Here is a 20074-nt window from a genome sequence, read left to right as displayed (position 1 = left end):
TGCCGTGGCGACAGCGGGACCGGGTTCGCGCGGCGCGGCCGCCCTGAGGGGAGCGGGCAGCCATGGCGGTGGCGGCGGGGTCCCCACGGGCGGGAGCGGCCCCGTGGGGGCGAGAGGCCCCGGGCAGGGCGCCCGGCACCGCACGGATTCCCGCCGGCTTCCGAAGTTTGACGGGTCCGAGGCGAAGGGCGGGTTGCGTGAGCCGTGCGCAGCGGCAGCGTCTGAGGGTCGGCCAAAGATAACGAGTTAATTTCCTTTCGGGTCCTGCTCGGAGCAACCTAGGAAGTTCCGAATTCCAGGGTAATATCTGTCTCAGCCTCACAAAGTAACTTGTTTTTTTTTAAAAAAAAAAAAAAAAAGAGAGAGGAAAAAAAGAGCTGTGAATTATGCCCACAGCGATGGCGGTGGATGAGGAACGAGCCTCTCCTTGACACAACTCCTGCTCTCATTTTGCGCCTTTTCCATTGGATTTGCGCATTGAAATGCTGCTGCCGGCTAGCAGGGGTGCGAGGTGTGCGGGCAGAAGGAGCCGGGAGCTGCTGCCCGTCGCTGCGGTACTGGGGCGCTTCCGCCCCATGGCCCATCCCCACAAAAAAGGGCTCGGGGGCTATTTTTTTTCTATTAAATATGGAATGATTTTCTGATAAATGTGGGGTGATTGTGGTTAAACTTTCTTCCATGGAAGAAGGTTTTCTGAGTGTTGACCGCTTCCGTTCCTTGCTGTAATCTGCATTGGAAGCACACAGCGTACGTTCAGTGTAAATTACGTGCTCTTGTTTCAAGCCGAAGTGTAGGAAGTCACCGTTTACCGTCTCTCTTTTTCCTCAACGGCCCTTTCATGCCTTCTGCTGTGCTGTTCAGCTTTTAGCGGTGACTCAAGAAACTCACTCTTGCATTTACCTCGAAGGCTTTAAGATAAGTATTAACGAATTTCTTAGTTGTAGAGGAGGAAGGAGAGCCCTGCAGACTTACTCAGACGCTGTAGGAAATCATCTTGTGGCTTTGTGAATAAAAGCGGTAAAAGACAACACTGTGACAGGAGAGTTGAGCCAAGAAACTGCCAAGACTGATGTTTATGCCATCTCCAACCTCCTGTAGCCTAAATCCTTGGCACGTTCCAGGCACTCAGAGGAGGAAGAAGGGAAAGCTGCTTCTTGGGCAAGTGTCGCTCTCTGCTTTCCTCGACGGGACTTGCATTCACAGCGTGGCCAGTCACTGCAGAGTCTCCCTGGTGTTTTTTGCCAGTGGTGCCAGGCACCAAGATAATGCCACTAAATTGCCATTAGCACAGCCAGAACACATTCGTGCTTGCATGGTTGGTGCCCCCAGAGGGCAGGCCTTCCCCCCAAACCTGCCTCCTGGAGATTTAGATTTCCTGGCTGAATTTCCAGGACTTGTTCTTAAGAGAAATAATCTGACTGAGACTGTAATTTTATAGTTACTGGTAACTGTAATTTTAAAGGACAGCAATTTCCAAGTTCAAGTGACTTTTGCAATGTCCTTAATGCTTTAGAGTTGCTTAGAAATGGAGCTGACTCCTCCGTTTATGCTGTTCGAATCGCTGTTTATGCATAAAACGAGTGCAATGCGAGCAATGATCAGGTATTCAGTTAGTTTTCGAACAAGCAAAATGCAGGAACGCCAGAGTAGCAGTTGCTGAACAGGCTTGTTATTTGTGAATTCGAGAGCTGATAACTCAATGTCAAACTACTATAAATTTAAATTATATACCTAAGCTAAACTACTGTTTTGGGGAGAACCTTAGGTTTGATCCTTGGTGTGCTGCATAGGCTCAGGAGAGAGTCAGGGCAGACTCACGCACATCTGCATGTTGCTTTCTATGTGCTCCTCTGTTGTGTGTTTTAGTTAGGTTTAGTTAGGTTAGGTGCTTTAATTCTTAGCCCATCCAAAACGTTTGTTCTTTCTTTACACTGCTAATTAAAACTTGGCTGCCTTTCTGGAGCATGGAGGGTACAAAACTGGGAGGTGGAAGCAGCTGGCTGCAGCCTGGCTCCTGATTTGCTAAATGCTTTTGAAACTTTTATCTGAAATTTTAGTACTGGTTGCTTTGGCAGTTTCCTCTTTCCTGAGCTCTGCCCCCTTATTCTGACAGGGCTCAAAAATAAAATAAAAATCTATTTATTTGGGATGACAGGCAGCACATTTCATTCAGGAGACAGATTGTGAAGACCAGCTATCCTGCCTCACCTCTCTGAGTGCTTCCTTCATTACGTAAGTTTTCAGAAGTGGTCAGAAACGTAACGTTGGCAAGCTTGCTCTGTCGTAGCCTTTGTGAGACTGTGTCTCCTGTTTGCGTTACTCAGTATTTAAAGATGATGATTATCTAGACTACTGAGACAATTCCTTATATTATACCTGCTAACACTTACTGCACAGCTGAGGTTTCTGCCTCTAGGGAATTTTTGTGTGTATTGCATTTTAGTATTACTGGTTTGCTCCAGGAGTTAGCGAAGCAATCGCAAGCATCTCCTTTGTGGATGCAGTGCTCAGGCCTCACCAAGGCTGCATGGCTGTGAACGGCTGTTATACCTGTAAAAAGCTGAGATTTTAGGCCAGCTGCTGTACAAGGTTTGGCAAAAGCCTGCCCCTGCCTTTAACACAAACCCAAACTGTTGTTGAATTCTTCGTCAAAATTAGCAAGCAGAATAGGTACGTCTGAATAGGTGTCTCTGGTTTTTTTCCTCTTCATAGCCTTATTTTGGAGGAGCAGAGTGGGAGAGGACAATTTGCTGGCAGATGTTTTGTATTTTATGTCATGGGCTATTGAAAGAATTTTCAGCAACGTAACTTGCTTTCCGTCATCTTTAAGGTCATATTTCCTCCCTGCTTCCCCCCCACCCCGAGAGCCTAGATGTATGGCAGGTTGGACTGTCTTTCCCTTGTCCCTTGAGAATGAAATACTCCCAAGTGGCCTTCTGTAGCCAGCAAAAATCCTTTTCTGCTGCTTCCCTCCTGCTGCTTCTGAAGCTGCAAGTTTGCTCCTGCACATCAGCTTGGGAAGGGGTCAGTGCTGCTCTGCGATACAGACTCAGAAACGGATGGCCAAGGTAAAACGAAGACGCAAGGGAGAAGGTGGCTGCGTGGGGATGAGGTGGTGCTGGTGCCCCAACAGACTCCGTGTCGCGGCTCGCGCCCGCTTGGCCGCGCTGACACCTGCCGCCGCGCTGGGGCGAGCGGCGCAGGGTGCCGTCTCGAGGGCGTCTTCCCTTCGAGCGCCCGTCGGCCGCTCCGCCAGCGGCGGCTGCAGGCCGCTTGCGTCACAGGTGCCCGTGGTACAAAACAGCTCTATAATCTCGGCAGACTTCATTGTAAACCAAGTTAAGGAGGTGGATAAGCTCCAAGGTGCAGAGTTCAAAAGCAAAACAGTGCAATTCTTGGTCAAAAGGGGATGTCAGAAAGATAACAAAACTGAGTCTTTATTCGCCGTTACAAAGCTGTCTCTACAGAAACCTGTGCTCAGTTCCACTCCACATTGCGTATATGTATTAACTTTGCTTCTGGTGACTTTTTCTGCTATAGAAACTGGATGGCTTCTACAGTGCGCCTGGATAAAGAATCATTATTGGAAGATGGAATACCACCTACAAAAAAGCCCAGGTAAATATAATTATCCTCCACTGGATTTCTTCTGATAAGAGGGTTCCTTTTTTTGCCATAATCTTGCATTTTTCTTTGAAGAGAATGACCCTTGGCACAAAGTCAGAGCAATTGTTGCAGTTGCTGATCCAAGAAATGTCTGATGTCTCTAGCTGTGCCTGCAACTAGTGTTTTCCCGTGGTGCACGGGACAAAGGCTTTAATGCTGAGAGTGTACCAAAGAATTGCTGCTTTGTTGCTGCTTTTTGTTAACCCTTTCATCAGGATGCGTGGATGGAGAAAAAGTTTTTTCCTCTCTCCATGTTATTGTTTAGTGTTAAACCAAGCTCAGGTCCTGTCCACGCAGAGTGTTGCCTACATCAGATGTGGTGGCTCCACTGTAGATGCTTCCTGTACTAATTAGTAAATCATTTCATGTGTCTCTAAATGGGGATCTGCTCTGTTCTGAGCCTGACGCTAACTTGGAGCGTTCTTCCATTACTTTCCACTGAAGACTGCTCTCTGCTGGATGTACCCAGTGTTGAGACAGTGGCTGCTGAGATAATGTGGGCTCAGCCCTGAAATTCAGACATAAACAGAGATCGCCAACATCTGCAGATGAACAGCTAAATTCAACTAGGTAGCTGTCCTCCACTAATCTCATTTTTTTAGGGTTTACGGAGGGCTGGAAGATACTCCCTCTCTGTGAGGGAGCTGTTATCTCACAGTTGGTCCGATGATGTGAAATGAGCAGAAAAGAGGCTGGGAGATTTTTCTGCTTCACTCTGGATATGATGGTAGAAGCAAATATATTTTATCAGTGTGGGAAAAGAATGTCTCTTTGAGTTGTTGCATTAAACATTAGACTTAGATCTTTTTTATTCTTGGATGTTGAATTTCAGTCCATAAGGTTCTGGTTGTGATTTTATACTAGTGCTTTAACACAAAGGCTAGTTTTGTTCCTCACAGGTGAGATTTTTCAGTGCTTCCCAACCATCCCCACCACCCCCCCCAAAAAAACTTAAATTTAGACTTGATTTACAGCAAGTAATAGTGAACATTTCCTAAATAAAAGGGTTAACTTGGATGTTTTCTTGGGCAGTAGTGGAGGGAAGGCAGAGCTCCAGCTGTGTGGTGTCTGTTTCCTTTCCCATTCTTGCTAAATATCACATGCTTGCAGATAAAAAGCATTCCTTCCAAGTGAGCTGCCTCCCAGAGCTACTTTTCTGCTTCATGGCAGAGGTTCTCTGGGAAAGTGTAGTCATTGCCGTGCTTAATGAAAGCAGCCCACTACCAAGCTGCATTAGGCACGCTATGATGAGGGAGAAGTGCATCCACGTAATGAAATTTTGATAACATCAAATTCAAAAACACTGTGCAGGTTTAAAAGGCGGGTATAAATGTCACTGAAAGGCTGGGAAAGCTTAACCGGTTCAGGCACCTATTTAAACCGAGTGCAGGCATAGTTCACTCCTCCTTGTGGGGTATCACATCTGAGTCTGATGTGTACCTTGCTCGACGTAAGACAGGGCCTGAAATTGGCCCATGTGTCAAAAATCGATATTGTAGTTGTAGACATTTTTTGACAGTGATTTGTGGAGCTGTGCACTGCCTTTAAGGGAGATTGAATAGCTTCGCTCTCCCTCTGTTTATTGGAGAACCCTGATCCAAAATTTATGTGAAGAGCATCTCCCTCATCCATAGTCTGTGGGTTCCATCACCTAAGACATCTTTTTATTCATGCTGCTACCGGTTGTGCTACTTTCTCCTATTGCAGGAAGCTGTTGCCAAGCCTAAAAACCAAGAAGCCTCAGGAGCTGGTTTTGGTGATTGGGACGGGAATTAGTGCTGCAGTTGCTCCGCAGGTCCCAGCGCTGAAGTCTTGGAAAGGGTTAATCCAGGCCCTCCTGGATGCTGCTATTGACTTTGATCTTCTGGAAGATGAAGAGAGCAAAAGGTTCCAGAAATGTCTCCACGAAGACAAGAACTTGGTTCATGTTGCCCACGACCTTATCCAGAAGCTGTCTCCGGTGAGTGTGCTTGTAGCACTGGATGTAAATGTCCCAGTATCCCACCCTGAGCCTAGCATTTGGCTTTTGGAAATAGGTCAGTTCCCCAGCATGCCCCTGAGAGCTGGAAGAAAGGCCAGCCCCAACAATTCCTATGTTTGTAAGGAGCTGAGCGAGTGCAGTTCCTGCACTGTGTTCCTGAGATGGTGTTTTGGGCTATCAGAGGGGTCACTGTGGCCCCCACCTGGATTTCTGTGGGCTGATACACTGTCAGGAACCAGCAGGAGTTGAAACAGCAGTCTGAATGTTCCCTGTGATGGCTGTGCGCCCTGCTGTGTCTGCTCAGTTCTTCCTCTCTGGCTTTGAAGAGGCAAAACCTTGCAGCGAGTAGGAGCTTCTGGCTATTTGCTGTTGAGCGTGCTGGGGAGTGGATCCACCTCAACATGGTCTCTGATCCCACTGTCCGGTTGCAAGGAGTGGTGTTCTTCTGCCTCCAGCCTCCAGAGCGGAGCTTAGCAGATAAGTCTGGAATGAGAAGTGTTCTGATGCAACTCTTCTTTTCAGCTGTTCTTGCATTTTGACCTGAAAAAAATCTGCTGTAAGTGCCCCATGTTTGCCTCGTAAGCGATGCGGACCCGTAGCTTTGCAGAGCTCTCCAAGAAGTACGCATGTAGTTTTCATATGTTCATTGTGCATGAAGTATTAAAAGAAACCAGGCTCTGACTTTCATCTCTCTCCCCTTCTCAGCGCACAAGCAATGTTCGCTCAACGTTTTTCAAAGACTGTTTATATGAGGTGTTTGATGACTTGGAATCTAAAATGGAAGATTCTGGGAAGCAGCTGCTTCAGTCTGTGCTTCACTTGATGGAAAACGGGGCACTGGTATTAACCACAAACTTTGATAACCTACTGGAACTGTACGCAGCACACCAGGGGAAGCATCTGGAGTCTCTTGACCTCACTGATGAAAAAAAGGTAAATAAATGATGATGATTTTTTTTTATTGTCAGGGCTGAGCTGGAACAACACAGGAAATCAGTGGCTGCAGGATGCCTCCTTATGCCCATGTAAGGAGGTCGTACTGTTAATAGTACTTTAGATGGGTTAAACAAACTCCAAATAGAGGCTCTGATGATCTGGGGCAGTGAGCAGAGGAATTAAGACGAGGGCTTGCTTCTGAAATGCTCCGCTTACTGGCCAACATCCATTGCCCAGGAGGAGCCTTCGAGTCTAGTGTTTCTTTGATCCCTGCCTGAAGCTTCTGGCTTGGCTTTGCTGAAGTGCCGTAAGCCTCGCTTCTGCGTAAGGCTCAGATCGGCAATTCCAGCCAGCGCAGGAAACTGCGCTTGAAACAGAGCTGACCTTTCTATTTTTATAACGTGCTGCTGAATGACAGCATGCTCTAACTGCTCCGTGCTTTCATCCCCCACCTTCCCCCTCGCCTCGTTTCCTCCGCCTGAAGTCACCAAGTGGCTGCACGTGGGGTACGCTCAGAGCTTTCCCTCGGACTTGCTCTGACAGGTTGCTAACTGCTCGCTTCAGACAAACGTCCCTCCTCCCTGTTCTGTGCCAGGTCTTCAGGCGGGCAGCGGATCGGGCTGTCCGCGCTGTAGCCTCAGCTCTTCCACCGCCTACCCTTTTGACCCGCTTCATCTTTACGCTGCGGGCTTTAGTGTTAGAGAGCATGCTGTTTTTCTGTTTGTTATTTCAATTTCTCTTGTATTTCTGTTGGCTTTACTTTGTGGGTTCTAGTTTTAGAAAGCATGTTATTTTTATGTTTGTTATTTCAATTTCTCTTGTATTTCTGTGGCTAAACACCCACCGCTTTGGAGGTGCTCTGTAGTACCTTGTCTCTTTCCACGCTGACTCATTTCTGTACTTTGTGTTTCCTCCGTGACCTCTTAATCTATATAGCCGCAAGTACTTACAGCAGTACAAATAAGCCTTCTAGTTATTGCACGCTTAATTGACCTAAGATCTGTAGGAGTAAACTGAGAGCCTAAGAAGTAGCTTCTTGAAATGAAGATCAGCTGTTGAGCTTTCTCAGATCTTCTCTGACTATAGAGCTGCCAAGAAAATAAACATTGTTAGACCTGAGAAACATGCTAAAACAATATTTGGAGTTTTCTCCTTTCTTTGTGCCGGGTACAGTGTTCCGGGTCAATCTCTTTCCGTTAGCAGCAGGCATTAGCTGTTAGCTGAAGTGCTGAACCAAAGCAGCACGCTGGCACAGCTGCAGGCTGCTGCACTCAGCACCTCCTGAGCAGATACAAAAGAACATGAAGAAGAAGCTGAAAAGCTTCTCCAAAAATGTATTTTTAACAGCACGTTTTTTGAAATTTGGAGCAAGCCTAGAGCAGGAGACATGGGAGACCTTAGTGAAGAGCACCCTCCAGCTACGCAACAGGAAGTCTCCGTGGAAGCGAACTTGATGGGCTTGCCGACATTTCTCGAGCGATTTGCTTTGTGCAGGTGCTGGAATGGGCGCAGGAGAAGAGGAATCTTAGCGTCCTGCATATCCACGGCGTTTACACAAATCCCAGCGGAATAGTGCTGCACCCGGCTGGCTACCAGAATGTACTACGCAACACTGAGGTTATGGTGAGCCAGCTGGCGGCTGGGGGCGCGTACGAGCTGAGCCCGCTGAGCTCGCTCGGCTTTTTCCTTCAGCCTCACCGGGGCACGGCGCTTTGCTTTCCCTTAAGGCTGGTGCTTTCGCAGTAAGATACGTGATTTTTGCAAAGTTCGCAGATGTTACCGTAAAGATTAAGGCGTTGGAATTGGACAGAGCGCATGTGCCATCGCTTACCGTGTCACCTGGCTGGACCGCTGCAGTAACAAGTCTCTCCGGCCAGTGACAGGACGGGCAAGATGCAGCTCCTTGGTGCATCAGCGGGTTGGGCACTAGGTTTAGTAAGGAATTAGAATCACCAGCGTGATGCTGGGTTTGCAGGAACAGCTCGTAGAAAAGAGATGCTCAGGTTCCCATGCCCCTGGGGTGGTGTTTTTCAGCTAGACCTGGCTGTCCCCAGTTGCTCTTCACGTCACCTGAATAGCAGAGAGCAGTTTCCAGTCTGTCCAAGTGCTAAACCTTGTGATTGTTTCAGCTTACTGCCAAAAGCCCTCACTACTTGTCCGTTTAGGATGAACGAATGATGACGCTCCTCAAGGGTCTCATCTATCATAAGCCACGTATTGTACCTTGTACCTCGCGAAGATTCGGCTAGAACTTGCCTTTACTAAGAACATCTTTCCTTTTTAAAGCGAGAGATTCAGAAGCTGTATGAAAACAAGTCATTCCTGTTCTTGGGCTGTGGTTGGACTGTCGATGACACCACGTTTCAGGCCCTGTTTTTAGAAGCTGTGAAGCACAAGTCAGATCTGGAGCACTTTATGCTCGTACGGAGAGGAGACGCGGATGAGTTTAAGAAGCTTCGCGAGAACATGCTGGACAAAGGGATTAAAGTGATTTCCTACGGAGACGAATACGCCGACTTGCCCGAGTACTTTGAGAGACTGACGAGCGAGATCTCCATGCGGGGTCGAACAGGTACAGGGGTCACGGGCTGTGTTGCATGGCCGTACGCGTACGTCCAGCGTGCCAGCGCTTGCCTCAGGCATCCTCACCCGACAGCACAGCAAGTTCTTGAATGTCACTGTGGAGTTTAAGCCGAGTGCAGGCAGTATTAACACCTCCCTTTTCTCCGCGTTGTATTATTTCATCGAGCTTTTTTCCCCCAAATCGGCTGCGAGTGCAGTTGGACTTTGGGTTTACTTCCACGCAGGTTGAATCACTGCGTGTTCCCACAGTTAAAACAGCTCTGCTGCTTCCCACACATCCAAACCTAATTAGTTAAATAGCGTAATCCCGTCAGGGCAGGGCTGGTAGCGCGGCCGGCTCTGGCTGTGAGCGGGGCAGGGAGGATGCTGGCGCACAGCGCAGGGACACAGGGTCAGTGCTCCCAGCCTTTCCATTACCCTCTGCTCTCTCCCAGGTGTGTCCAAAGAGGGACAACAGCTGAACGGTTCTGCAGCTGCCTGCGCTGAGCTAAAAGGTGAGACTTTTGCCCGAGATGAGYGTGCTAGAGGCTTCCTCTGCACCTGGGCAGGAGCTGCGTGTTGGGGGTCCTGCACGAGGCACGCTGGCAGCTTTCAAAGAGCCTTTTGTTTTCCTGCAGGATGCAGCACTTGAGCCTCAGCCTCGTCCCAGGATCCGTGCCGCAGGCCGCTCCCTAGGGCCAGCTGCAGCCGGCAGCTCCAGGGGAGGCCGGTGAAGGTCAAGGCCAGTCGAGGGGAGGCGCGAGCCCCCTCGTGCAGCCGCAGCGCTCATCCTCGCACGTGCAGCCATACTGCGGGCGCCAGCGAGGCAGAGCCTCCTCGCACCCACACCTGGTTTGACAGCGTAGTCTTCTTTTTCTAAATCAAGGTTTTATGTGCTGGGCGAGGGTGGTCTCTCCGACAGAGCTGCAGCCTCTTTAGTGCTTTTGTATTCTGTACTTCCAACTTAAAAAAAAAAAAAAAAAAAAGAGGAACTGGAGCAGTTTAGGGGTTTTTTTTCTACTTACAGCCCTAGTTTTCTAGTCCTTTCTTTATACTGTACAGTATTTTATATGTTGAAGCTTGTATTAAAGGCCTGTTCGGTTGCAATCTTTTGGCCAGTGTTTGATTTGTACCTTAAACATTTGATACAGACTGCGCAGGACTTAGACCACTGCAGGCCAGAGAGAGAGGCAGGAGTTTGTCTCCCCCACAAGGAGGAAGTATGTCCTGCGTGAAGGCAAGTTATTTATACACAGAAAACAAATTATGAAGTTTATTTATATAAATTATGTCTCTTAGCAGACAGCATTCAATTTATTGCACTATAGCACATCTGCAATACAGAGCTACAAGACATCGTTAAGAGTTTTGTATTATCCACTGCAGCACTTCAGACCAGGAGCAAGAGGCACTCTAAAGGGAGGGAGAAAGGGCGCAGGAAAGTAGCAAGCAGCTACCGTTGTCTTCCAGTAATTTCTTTTTTTCCCCTCTTTGCTAGCATAGTTGAGGCAGCAAGTAACCCTGGGGAAGGCATCTGCCCTCCCCTTTGCTGCCAATGGCAGAGACACGGACCCCTCYGTCTGCCTCTCCCCCCACAGGGCAAGTGCAGCAGCCCCCCAGGAGCTTCTGCCAGTGGGGTACAGGGACCTTAAGGCAACTTAACCTCTCCCCTCCGGCCCCGGCTTGCCCAGCGCTGCGGAGGGCCTGCGGCAATTTTTGGTTTGTCAGCTTTGGTGAGCTGCCCCAGCCCAAGCCGGCAGAAAGCATCAGCGGGTTCCGCTTCCCGTTCCGCAGAGGCTGCTGCRGCACTCGCTTGCCCCGAGCTCCGCGAGGAAACACGCCTGCATCCCTGCGGGATGATCYGGCAGCCAACAGCAGCTCCCAGCCTCACACCTGCCCTCAACAACCGCCTCGGACAGTCGCCACCTGCCCTGTGCTGCTAGCAACAGCACAGCCCCAAAGCACGGCCGGTCCTCGCGCTATGAACAATACAAAGCTCTGCCCTCGGCCTCCAAGCGAAGGAGGCCGAGGCGCTTGGACAGAATGAAGGAATCCAGGGCAAGGGCTGGCACGGGATGAAGCCACAGAATTGACCGGGTGTGAACGCTCCAACCGGAAAAGACAAGTTTTATCCAAAAATAAACTATAGTCAATAAATATGGCGGGAGCATGGAGCTAACCGGAGTAAGCACAACATGATCAACGACAACACCCTCCTTCCAAGTTTAAACTCATGCAGCCGGTGAGAGCGTGCATTAGGGGGTAGTCACAGGCAAGCCRGGCCGCTGTAGCCCCTCGCACTGGCATCCCTTCATTCTGTCTCGCACTACACTGGAAAGACTAGTCAGTCACAGGGTAAAGCATGTTCTTCCGAGACATCTGCAAACAGCAATTTGGTGCAATAACTGGTTTTAGGCCTTCATGAGCGCTGCGACCACAGCCTTGGCGTTAAGGCTACGCAGATCACAGTAGGTTTGTCCAGTACCAACAAATACGATGGGCTTGCTCGTGATGTAYGTCATGGAGATCGCGGCCCCAACCTGCCAGGGACAAGAAGCACCGTTAACCAGAGCCGCCGCCTGGGGCRGAACCGCAGCTTCGTCACACGCACGGAGCCTGCTACTCCCAAGCGCGGTATTTCCGGTTCGTTTGGTGCCACGCTGTGGGCTTCAAGGGGAGGAAGAAAGAAGAAAAAAAAAAGAAAGAAAGAAAGAAAGAAAAAGCACGGATGGACCCAAGAATGCAACAGAGGGATCAAACTGCTTGGAAAGTGAAAACTCTGCACCCTGGAAAGCAGGGAGACGCAGAGGCGTAGCACAGCCCAAGCACTGTCACGCATTCGACCTCTTCCTGTTTTCCACAGCTGTTTGATCCCAGTTGTTTGCCCTGTTGCAATAACGCATACAAACTGGGAGAGCTCGCAGCCATCCTTCCACACGTACAGAAGTCAGGTCAGTCTGACAAATCTTCGTTTAAATTGCTCACGTGCAAGAGGGAGGCAGGTTGGGGCAGGGGACCGCATCCAGGACAGCGGTCCTGGGGATGCCCTGCGCAAGGTCGCTCAAGACAAGCGAGGGAGAAAAGAAACCCTCCAGGCGATAAAACGCCCTTCTTACCTTGTCGTCGATGGTATCGAACTTGGTGAGCACAATCCCGTCAATGAGCCGAGGCGTCTGGGCCATGGAGTGATCAGCCAGGGCCTTGTTAAACTTGACCTGGGGAAGGAAACATATCCAGGAAGTGCATCTGCGCTGCTGCCAAGGTCTGAAACTCCTCCAACAAAATCCGAAGCAGCCTTTTTCAAGGCTCAGCCCTCATCTAAGCTCAGGGGACCAAACTCTTGGCACTCACCAGCTGATCCACGGCCTCGTTTCCCACCAGAGCTTCCCCGACGAAGAGGACCAGGTCGGGAGCGTTGACTGCGATGAGTTTTGCGAGAGCCGTCATCAAGGGAGCGTTGTCCTGCATGCGGCCGGCGGTGTCCACCAGGACCACGTCAAAGCCCTGGTTACGAGCTGGAGAAACGGGGAGGCAACGTGAGGAGGAGAAAGCCCAGAGCTGCCCTGAGGCAGCACCTGCTGCTACCGCTCCTCATCGCTTGCGGGAGCAGACGACCCACCGTAAGTAATGGCCTCCATGGCAATGCCCGCCGCGTCTTTCCCGTAGCCCTTCTCGTAGAGCTGCACCATGGTCCGCCCGCCGTGGCTCTCCGGGGGRTGCAGGGCATTGAGGCGGCGGGTGTGCGTGCGGAGCTGCTCCACCGCTCCGGCACGGAACGTGTCGCAGGCGGCAATCAGGACACTGAAACCATTCTCGATCAGCCAGAAGGAGATCTGGAGGCGGCAACGGAAGCGCCCTGTTACCTGCCACACCTCGAACTCGGCACCCACGGGCGCACCCAGCCGAACGCACTCAGCCCCTGAGCCACCCCCGCCCGAAACGCTCGGCCACGCTGTCCTCACCTTGGCCAGGTTGGTGGATTTCCCAACACCGTTGACACCGCAGAAAGTGACCACGTAAGGCCGGCGATGACGCTGGGCGTCCATGACGTCCCGGAGGACGTCCACACGGCGCTGGGGCTGCAGGATCTGCACTAGAGCCTCTTGCAGGGCCTGCTTCACTGTCGAGGTCACCGCTGCGAGAGAGGAGTTAGAAACGGAACCTGTCACAACTGGAAAACGCTCCAGAGAAGCCCCAAGCCCCAAACCACAAACACAAGGAGGCCAAGACAACATTTGGAAACAAGTATCATGCACCTGTGCCCGGTTTAACAAGCTCGGCAGGGCTCAGAGTCCTCCAAGGGGCTTTCCTCTCTTGCCAACATAAGAGTGATTTAAATCACTTCAGAGYGATTTAGGCAACAGGTAGCCTGGATCTCTCATCCTTCTGGGTGTTTGAGGGGAAACTTGACCAAAGCAACACAGCAGCAGCTGCCGGGACTACACAGCTCCGCGCAAGCGCCARGCCAGGGACCCAGGGAGCAGGAGATTCGTGAAAGCCGTGTCGGACACGCCAAGAGGCGGCACAAGCACAGCACAGCCACTTACTGGTGAACGTTCCCATCACTTTCCCTTCCAGTTTCTTAGCCACYGACTCACAGAGCTGGACCGCAATCTCAGCTGCCACGTTTTTTGCTGCAAGGAGGAAGAAAGCAAGGTTAGTACTGCTGGGCGAGTTCCACGCACAGGACACATCAGGGTCCTGCTAGGCCCCAGGAGCTTGGTGGTCAAGGGAAGGAGAGGGATGGAGACAGCATTGCAGGATCCCCATCAGACTAGTTCTTCAGGTCACCTGTGGCAGAGAGCAGAGCACAGATGCTTCTTCGGAGCACCCCAAACTATGGGATAGCCTCAATGGGACCCACAGCCCTGCGAGACTCCACTGTTGTCCTTTTGCTTATCTATGTGCTGTTGAGGATCCCCGAAAAGTGAGGCAGCAACCTGCGGCACRAAGTGTGAACAAAAACTGCCCAGATCTTGGGTGCCACCCACCTCTGGAGCYCACCTGAAGAAGTGCAGGTACTTGGGAACCACCTCAGAAGAGTTCCTTCCTCTAGAAGGACCCAGAGCCCCTTTCCCTAGTCAGCCCCACAGACTAATCCRTTCACAGCATATTCCAGACATACCAATCAAGTGATCCTTCATCTTCTCCAGCACCGGGTCCATGTCCTCTCTTGTCAGGCTTTTGGATCCCACCAGGCCTTTCAGCATGCCAAACATGCCTCCCAGGCCACCCTTCTTTGCGCTGCAGAGAAGCGGACTCGTTACCTTTACACACGAGCAGCAAACTGCATAAAACACGCGACCGAGACACAGAAAGAGCCTGTTATAGAGCTGACAAACATTATTTTTCTCCACTGTGTTACAGACTGGTTAGACTGGAAGAAGAGATATGGGAGAAGAAGCAAGAAGTGTGTGGCCATCAGGGGCTGCAAGAGCCCTTACCTTGGTTTCGAAGGGTTCTGGATAACCTTCTCCTCTTCAGGTTCTTCATCGCTCTCGTATTCAAGGTCGTAGAGGCGGCCAGGCTCCCGATTTCGATCCCCCAGGGCCTGCAAGAGGCAAGACGCACACTGAAAAGCTGTGACTGCTTCGCTTCATTTCCTCACGGTTCRCTGTCACTGCCACCAGGGAGCAGCAGCAGTTATCATTAGCAGCAGAAACAATTCTGCAGAGATCCTTGCCAGAAGGGTTCAGCTGTTTGACCTCATCTATGTGCAAATCTGGTGCTGTTTGCAGCTGTCAGAGGAGGAGAAAATATTCCCTAAGCCACAGCTTTTCAAGAAGGCAGCGAGGAGCTGTGATCCCAACTAATAGTACTTTCCCAGCCAACCACGGAGACCGGGCTGCATTTGTAACGTCCAGCCGATCTAAGAACAACGCYGCAAAGCAAACGTAATGACCTGACTTTTCCTTACTATATCAGGGTCAAATTCCTCCGCAGGACAAGCCTCCGAGCTTCCGTTGGTAGTGGAGTTACTGTAATCRAGTACTTTGGCATTAGAGTTCCCCAGATCCCATACACGGGGTTTCTTCCCCTTCTCCTTCTGAGCCTCAGGCTTTGGAGACTTGCTGGAATAAAGACCAGAAACACATTTTGTTCAATATAGTGAAGAAGAAGCAAAGATCACCTCGGAAGGCACGAAATTTAAGAGCCCTGATATCAATCAGAAAGGTCAACATTAAAATTAAGCCTGGCTGATGCCAAATCTCTACAGAGTTTATTTATCTGAACTTTAATCCCCTATCAGACCCGATATGGGCTGCTTTATCTCGAGCCCCRCTGCCCTTTGCTCGCGCTGCGTCTCCCCGCAGCGAGCTCCGGGATCTGCACCCAAGGCGGCTGAGTCCAGCACCGCTACAGAGAACGCGGCGCAGCGCTCCCAGGCGCGCTCTGGATTCCTGGGTCTCCAAGGGAAGAGACCAGACTGTTTTATCATGCCTACAAGCCCGAGCGGGCCATCTCCCATCCTTTCTAGCAAGCACCAGGTACRTAGGGATATAACTCTGACGATTAAGTATCTAGTCTAAGCCCGGATTAATGCAGCCCCAGAAGCAGCGATCAAAAGAGTCTCACTTTCAGACAGAAATCCTTAGTGACCTTTGAACTCAAAATTATACCATGAGCATTGTTGATGACCGGGACACCTAACTTACAAAGGTCACCAAAGAAACAAGGGCTCTGAGACCACAGAGATGGCAGAATGTGTCCTTTCCACCAGTCTTTTCCACATAAACCACTAAGGACTGGTTCAAAACATGGGCAAATCGCTCATTGCCACAGATGGAAGAGCTGTCCCCCTTACCCACCTCGACCTCTCTCCTGCTTTCATGTGTTTCTTGAAGAATTCCTCCCGGTTCTTTTGCAGTATTTCATCCTTGGTCAATTCTTCCTTGTCCCCAGCTGCAGAGAGCTGCTTTTCACCTGGAGCTGCTTTATTGGAGGCTCCAACAGCTTCGGTTCCTGAACGAAACAGCCTTCGTCAATCTTTACACAGCGCTCAAGGTGGAACCACTGACCACCCAGGTGTGAGCTGCATCGTAACGCRAGCTTAACACTGCAGAACAGGTAACACTGGCCAGTGCTACCCCGGCTTCACATTCCTATCAAGGCACGGCACCCCTCCGGCTGGAGCAGGAAGATTTTGGAAGTCCCAACAGAAGCGAGCATTTTGTTTCAGCCAGGCAGTTTATGAACCAGTTCCCAAAACATCATTTTAAGCATGATTTTTGGTGTACAACTCACTCCCCATTTAAGAGCCAAGAACACACGCATGAAACAGCAGAGTCATTACTACCAAAATAGCCTTCATATCTCATTTCCCCAACTCAAGCGCTAACTCCCGTGATCTTAACTCTACTTTTCCCTCAGCCTACTCCCAGGCTTCTTTCACAGCGAGCAAGCCGAGAGAGGCAGCAAGTTACAGCGTCAGCGGCAGCTTCAAATTGCTCTCTGAAGGAGACATTTGTGTCCTCTCCTTGGGACGCTAGAGCTCAGCAAGGTCAAATCCAAGACGGGGCTCCTGTTCTAGTGCTTCTGCTCTCACACTGTCAAAGCRGGCAGCCAGGCCAGGACTTACAAGCCCTGCATACGCAGAGGCCAGCGTGTGGGTGCTGTGAAAGGACTGGAAAGGCTGGGGCACACATGGCTTGCGCTTCAGAACTCTGCATTTTCAATTTTCCTCCCATTTATGTTTCCCATCGACTCACCCTCCTTTTTAGAACCTCTGCTCTTCTTGTTCTTGGCTTTCTCCTTTGGTTTCTCCCCTCGGGTTTCTATCATACACTTGACAGTCTTCTGAGACTTCAAYGACTGCTCAAATGTCTTCATTACGGTGGGAGCTCGGACTTTACTGCTCTCCTCTGCTTCCCTGGGGAGAGGCAGCCCATCAGCCCGAACATCASCTCTATCCCCCAAATCACCTCGGCTCCAGGCAGGAGCTGAAAGCTTAAAAAAGGTTAAAYACARCTCRGCCCTGCCCGGTGATGAGTTTTATTGCRCGTGTTTTGGCCATCGCAGCTGTACGCGCTGTTGCTCGGGCGGCAGCGCAAGCGAAGCACCACAGAGCTACCCACTGCAGCGYGCAGCTTTCCCCACAGAAGCTCCCTTCACCTCCCCAGCAGGCGAYGGGGTGAGAGAGCCCGAAGGAGCACACGGGCCCGCGGCCCCACAAACCACTCTGCAGCTGCCCCTTCCACACRCTGCCCCGAATAATAACGCGGCACTAAGCAGAGGGAAACATCACAAGAGCACGAAGTCTCGTTACCGGAGGAGGCGCAAAAAGTCATCTTTAAAATCAAAGGTGCCATTTAGGAGGCCCAGAGTGCCTTTCTGCTGGAACTCATTGCGGTATTTATCTCTGAACTCCTTGTGGACGTCATCTATCAACTTGTCTACGTAGGTTAGCGTCAGGATCTTCTGAAATCCCACCTGCAAAGAAGCACAATAACCAGGCATTGCCGTTTCAGCTAGTGACATGCGCACAAASTTCACAAGAGAATTTAATTAATCACTATCTAGTCAACAAGAAGGAAGAAACGCGCTTGCCTGGATGACAGACATTTGATACAAAGGTCTTTAATTTCAGCAATCAGACGATGGAGGCTTCAGGCTATGTTTTCTAATCTGATCCCCCTCAAGCTTTTAATATGCTCTCAGAAAAAGTAGCACACACTAGAGCTTTGCTCTAGTTACTTTAAAAGGTGACACCAATGAAAATAGGTTGACTGTTTCAAAGCAACAAAGACACTGAAAGACCAGAAAGTCTCTTGCTTGGCTTTAGGCACATATTGAAGACTGTTTGGATTCATGCAGATAAGGCACAGAGAGCCTGAAAAGTGTTAGAATACATCCCTAAAGGGAGAAAGATTAGGCAGCTCTGGCTTTYTAAATAGATACAGTCCAACTAAGCTTCCCATGTTACTCTTCTGCATTGAAGTTTTATTAGGATTAACAGCCTGTACATTTTGAGTTCTAATGCTGAAGCCTTAATCCTGCTATACRTTATTAAGACATGCTGTTACAGACCACGGCAGTTTCTCGCTAAAAGCACAGCCATATTCCACCCGCAAAATCCAGTCCTCAAAGATAAATAACCTCAACTTCCCCTAAAATGTTGAGAAATCCCACTGAGCCCACAGGCAGTTGGACAGGCAAGGCCTTTGCCTCTCACACCTTGCTTCTTTCTCAGGAGCACTCAGCGAGCCGGACAGGCGCTCCTACCCCCTCCAGGTGAACCCAGCGCTGCGGCACAGAGCCTTCGAGCGCATCCGCAAACAGCTCAGGAGCTCACTCAGGACACAGCACACGGGAAACACATCCAAAGTGACTTTAGCAAGGAGCTCAGCGAACGCAGGATTCACACACAATCCCCAGGGAACGCGGTCAGCAGGTCCGACAGCGTGCTAGGGGTAGCGAGGTACGCCGCACTGTAACCGGCTTCAAGGGAGGGCTGAGCACAAGATGAGCTATGAGAACCATCGTATCCTAAATCCTCCTCACACAAAAAATCCCAGAGCCAGTGATCTTGCTTGCGGAAGAGCCTCACTTGCGCCAGAAAGTTGGCAGCACCTCTGGGCCTCCTGCCATCGCCGCTCACCAGGGAAAAGCCTTTTCCCAGCAGAGCCACAGGCTAAAGTCACCAATTTGTTCACATTCCTGAACGTGCTTCCGGCTTTGAGCAATGCCGCAGAGAGCCTTCCAAAACAGGAGCAGCGGGCAGACTGACGCAGCACCGGGCACGCGCATCTGGGCACGGCAGCGTTGCCTCCGCAGCCAGCACAGCTAAACCTTAAGGGGATGAACAGGGCGGTATTGCTTTCACCCACAGAATTCAGAAGCGGAAACAAATCTGATAGGAACCTTAAGTTAAAAGCAGGASGAGACAGACAAAAGAAACAGGGAGGGGAAACGCGTAATTCCTAGAGTTTTCCCATGAAGGACTGCTGGAGTTGGGGAGAAGGCAGCAGAGGGGATTGCAAACTGCTACTAGCTGATGACTACTCGCGTTAGCGCAAACACTCGCTCCCACTCGCACTGGCTGGACTGCCACTGTCTAAACTGTTTCCTCGCTTCACGTGCTGTTATTCCCGCGGTTTTCCTGCCATGCCACCGGCAGCTCACGCCACGCGGGAAGCAGAAGGAGGAGGAGCAGGGCAGCATCTCGGGAGAGGTTTGGGGGCAACGGGTGCTCACTCACCACAAACACGAGCTCGAACTGGTTGTCCAGTTTGTACTTGAGCGTGAGAGCCTCATGGTTGAAGGAATTGTTGCCACCCCGCTCCTGGGGGGGGGGGGAGGAGAAAAGCCATAAGCCCGTGGCCCCCCCTCCGCTGCCGTAGCCCCTAAAACGGCCCGGGGAGGGGGCACAAGCACCCTGCTGTGAGTGGGCTGCTCCAGGGCGCTCCCCCTCCCCCCACCGGTGGTCCAGCCCAGCGCCCCCTCCCCGTAGTGGTCCAGCCCGGCCCCGTGCTCCGTCGCTGATTGGTCCAGCTCGCCCCACCCCCACCCCCCACGCGACGACCGTTGGTGCCCCCCCAACCCCACCCCCCGCGGTGGCGGCCGTCGGCGGCCGGTACCTGGAGCAGGACGGAGCGGATGAGGGCGTTGACGGGCGCGGTGGCGGCGGCGGCGGGCCCGCGCACGCCCTGGAAGCACCAAAGCACCAGGCCGCCCTTGCTGAAGATGGTGAAAAAGTCGAGCATGGCGCGGCCGGCCCGGGCTGCGGCAGCGCCACCGCCACCCACCGCCTGCGCACACGTCGCACTGCCGCCGCGCGCACTTCCGCCGGAAGCGGCCGCCCATTGGCCGCGAGGGGCAAGGAGGGGAGGAGGCAGCCGGCCATTGGCCGGGGGGGGAAGCGGCAGCGGCGGGGGCGTGGCGATACGGCGGAGGGGCGTGGCGATGCGACAGGGGGGCGTGGCGTGACGG

General features: G+C 51.3%; 4 protein-coding genes across 6 annotated transcripts in view; 2 read left to right on the top strand and 2 right to left on the bottom strand.

Annotated features, from left to right (window-relative positions):
- Positions 1 to 577, bottom strand: part of DCPS (decapping enzyme, scavenger) — a 31894-nt gene extending 31317 nt beyond the window's left edge. Inside the window, exons 1-2 of the mRNA XM_085313427.1 lie at positions 559 to 577; positions 145 to 221 (exon numbers count right to left, since the gene is read on the bottom strand). Of these exons, the coding sequence (XP_085169553.1) occupies positions 145 to 221; positions 559 to 577 (96 nt within the window). The remainder of the gene's footprint in view (positions 1 to 144; positions 222 to 558) is intronic.
- Positions 286 to 10252, top strand: SIRAL1 (SIR2 antiphage like 1). Of its 3 annotated transcripts, XM_085313436.1 has the most exons (9): positions 1099 to 1162; positions 2160 to 2232; positions 3541 to 3618; positions 5374 to 5626; positions 6353 to 6580; positions 8078 to 8206; positions 8870 to 9155; positions 9601 to 9660; positions 9784 to 10252. In XM_085313436.1, exons 3-9 carry the CDS (start codon positions 3548 to 3550, stop codon positions 9795 to 9797), a joined length of 1041 nt encoding a protein of 346 aa, XP_085169562.1. In that variant the 5' UTR covers positions 1099 to 1162; positions 2160 to 2232; positions 3541 to 3547; the 3' UTR covers positions 9798 to 10252. The 3 variants fall into 3 exon arrangements, with proteins under 3 accessions (XP_085169561.1, XP_085169560.1, XP_085169562.1); XM_085313435.1 differs by lacking the exons at positions 1099 to 1162; positions 2160 to 2232 and adding an exon at positions 286 to 300; XM_085313434.1 differs by having other exon boundaries at positions 330 to 2232.
- A 152-nt stretch (positions 10253 to 10404) lies between these two features.
- On the bottom strand, positions 10405 to 19930 carry SRPRA (SRP receptor subunit alpha). The gene is made up of 14 exons (XM_085313432.1): positions 19723 to 19930; positions 19344 to 19427; positions 17412 to 17575; positions 16855 to 17015; positions 15955 to 16108; positions 15063 to 15216; positions 14590 to 14696; positions 14271 to 14389; positions 13693 to 13779; positions 13108 to 13280; positions 12765 to 12978; positions 12497 to 12660; positions 12262 to 12360; positions 10405 to 11685 (listed from the first exon to the last, which is right to left on the bottom strand). Exons 1-14 carry the CDS (start codon positions 19846 to 19848, stop codon positions 11557 to 11559), a joined length of 1935 nt encoding a protein of 644 aa, XP_085169558.1. The 5' UTR covers positions 19849 to 19930; the 3' UTR covers positions 10405 to 11556.
- Positions 19847 to 20074, top strand: part of FOXRED1 (FAD dependent oxidoreductase domain containing 1) — a 3422-nt gene continuing 3194 nt past the window's right edge. The window contains exon 1 of the mRNA XM_085313440.1: positions 19847 to 19903. Coding sequence (XP_085169566.1) covers positions 19847 to 19903 — 57 coding nt within the window. The remainder of the gene's footprint in view (positions 19904 to 20074) is intronic.

This window comes from Rhea americana, unplaced genomic scaffold (genome assembly GCF_003343005.1).
Source record: "Rhea americana isolate MKP2758 unplaced genomic scaffold, rheAme1 scaffold_385, whole genome shotgun sequence".
Lineage (NCBI taxonomy): Eukaryota > Metazoa > Chordata > Aves > Rheiformes > Rheidae > Rhea > Rhea americana.
This window is presented reverse-complemented; position numbering and strand designations above follow the sequence as displayed.

What these genes read in the sequence shown, in the direction of transcription:
- SIRAL1 (XM_085313435.1), top strand. Translation starts at nt 3,548, where the DNA reads ATGGCTTCTACAGTGCGCCTGGATAAAGAATCATTATTGGAAGATGGA. An exon ending in CCACCTACAAAAAAGCCCAG is followed by an intron (nt 3,619 to 5,373) that starts GTAAATATAATT and finishes CTCCTATTGCAG; the next exon opens with GAAGCTGTTGCCAAGCCTAA. An exon ending in TTATCCAGAAGCTGTCTCCG is followed by an intron (nt 5,627 to 6,352) that starts GTGAGTGTGCTT and finishes TCCCCTTCTCAG; the next exon opens with CGCACAAGCAATGTTCGCTC.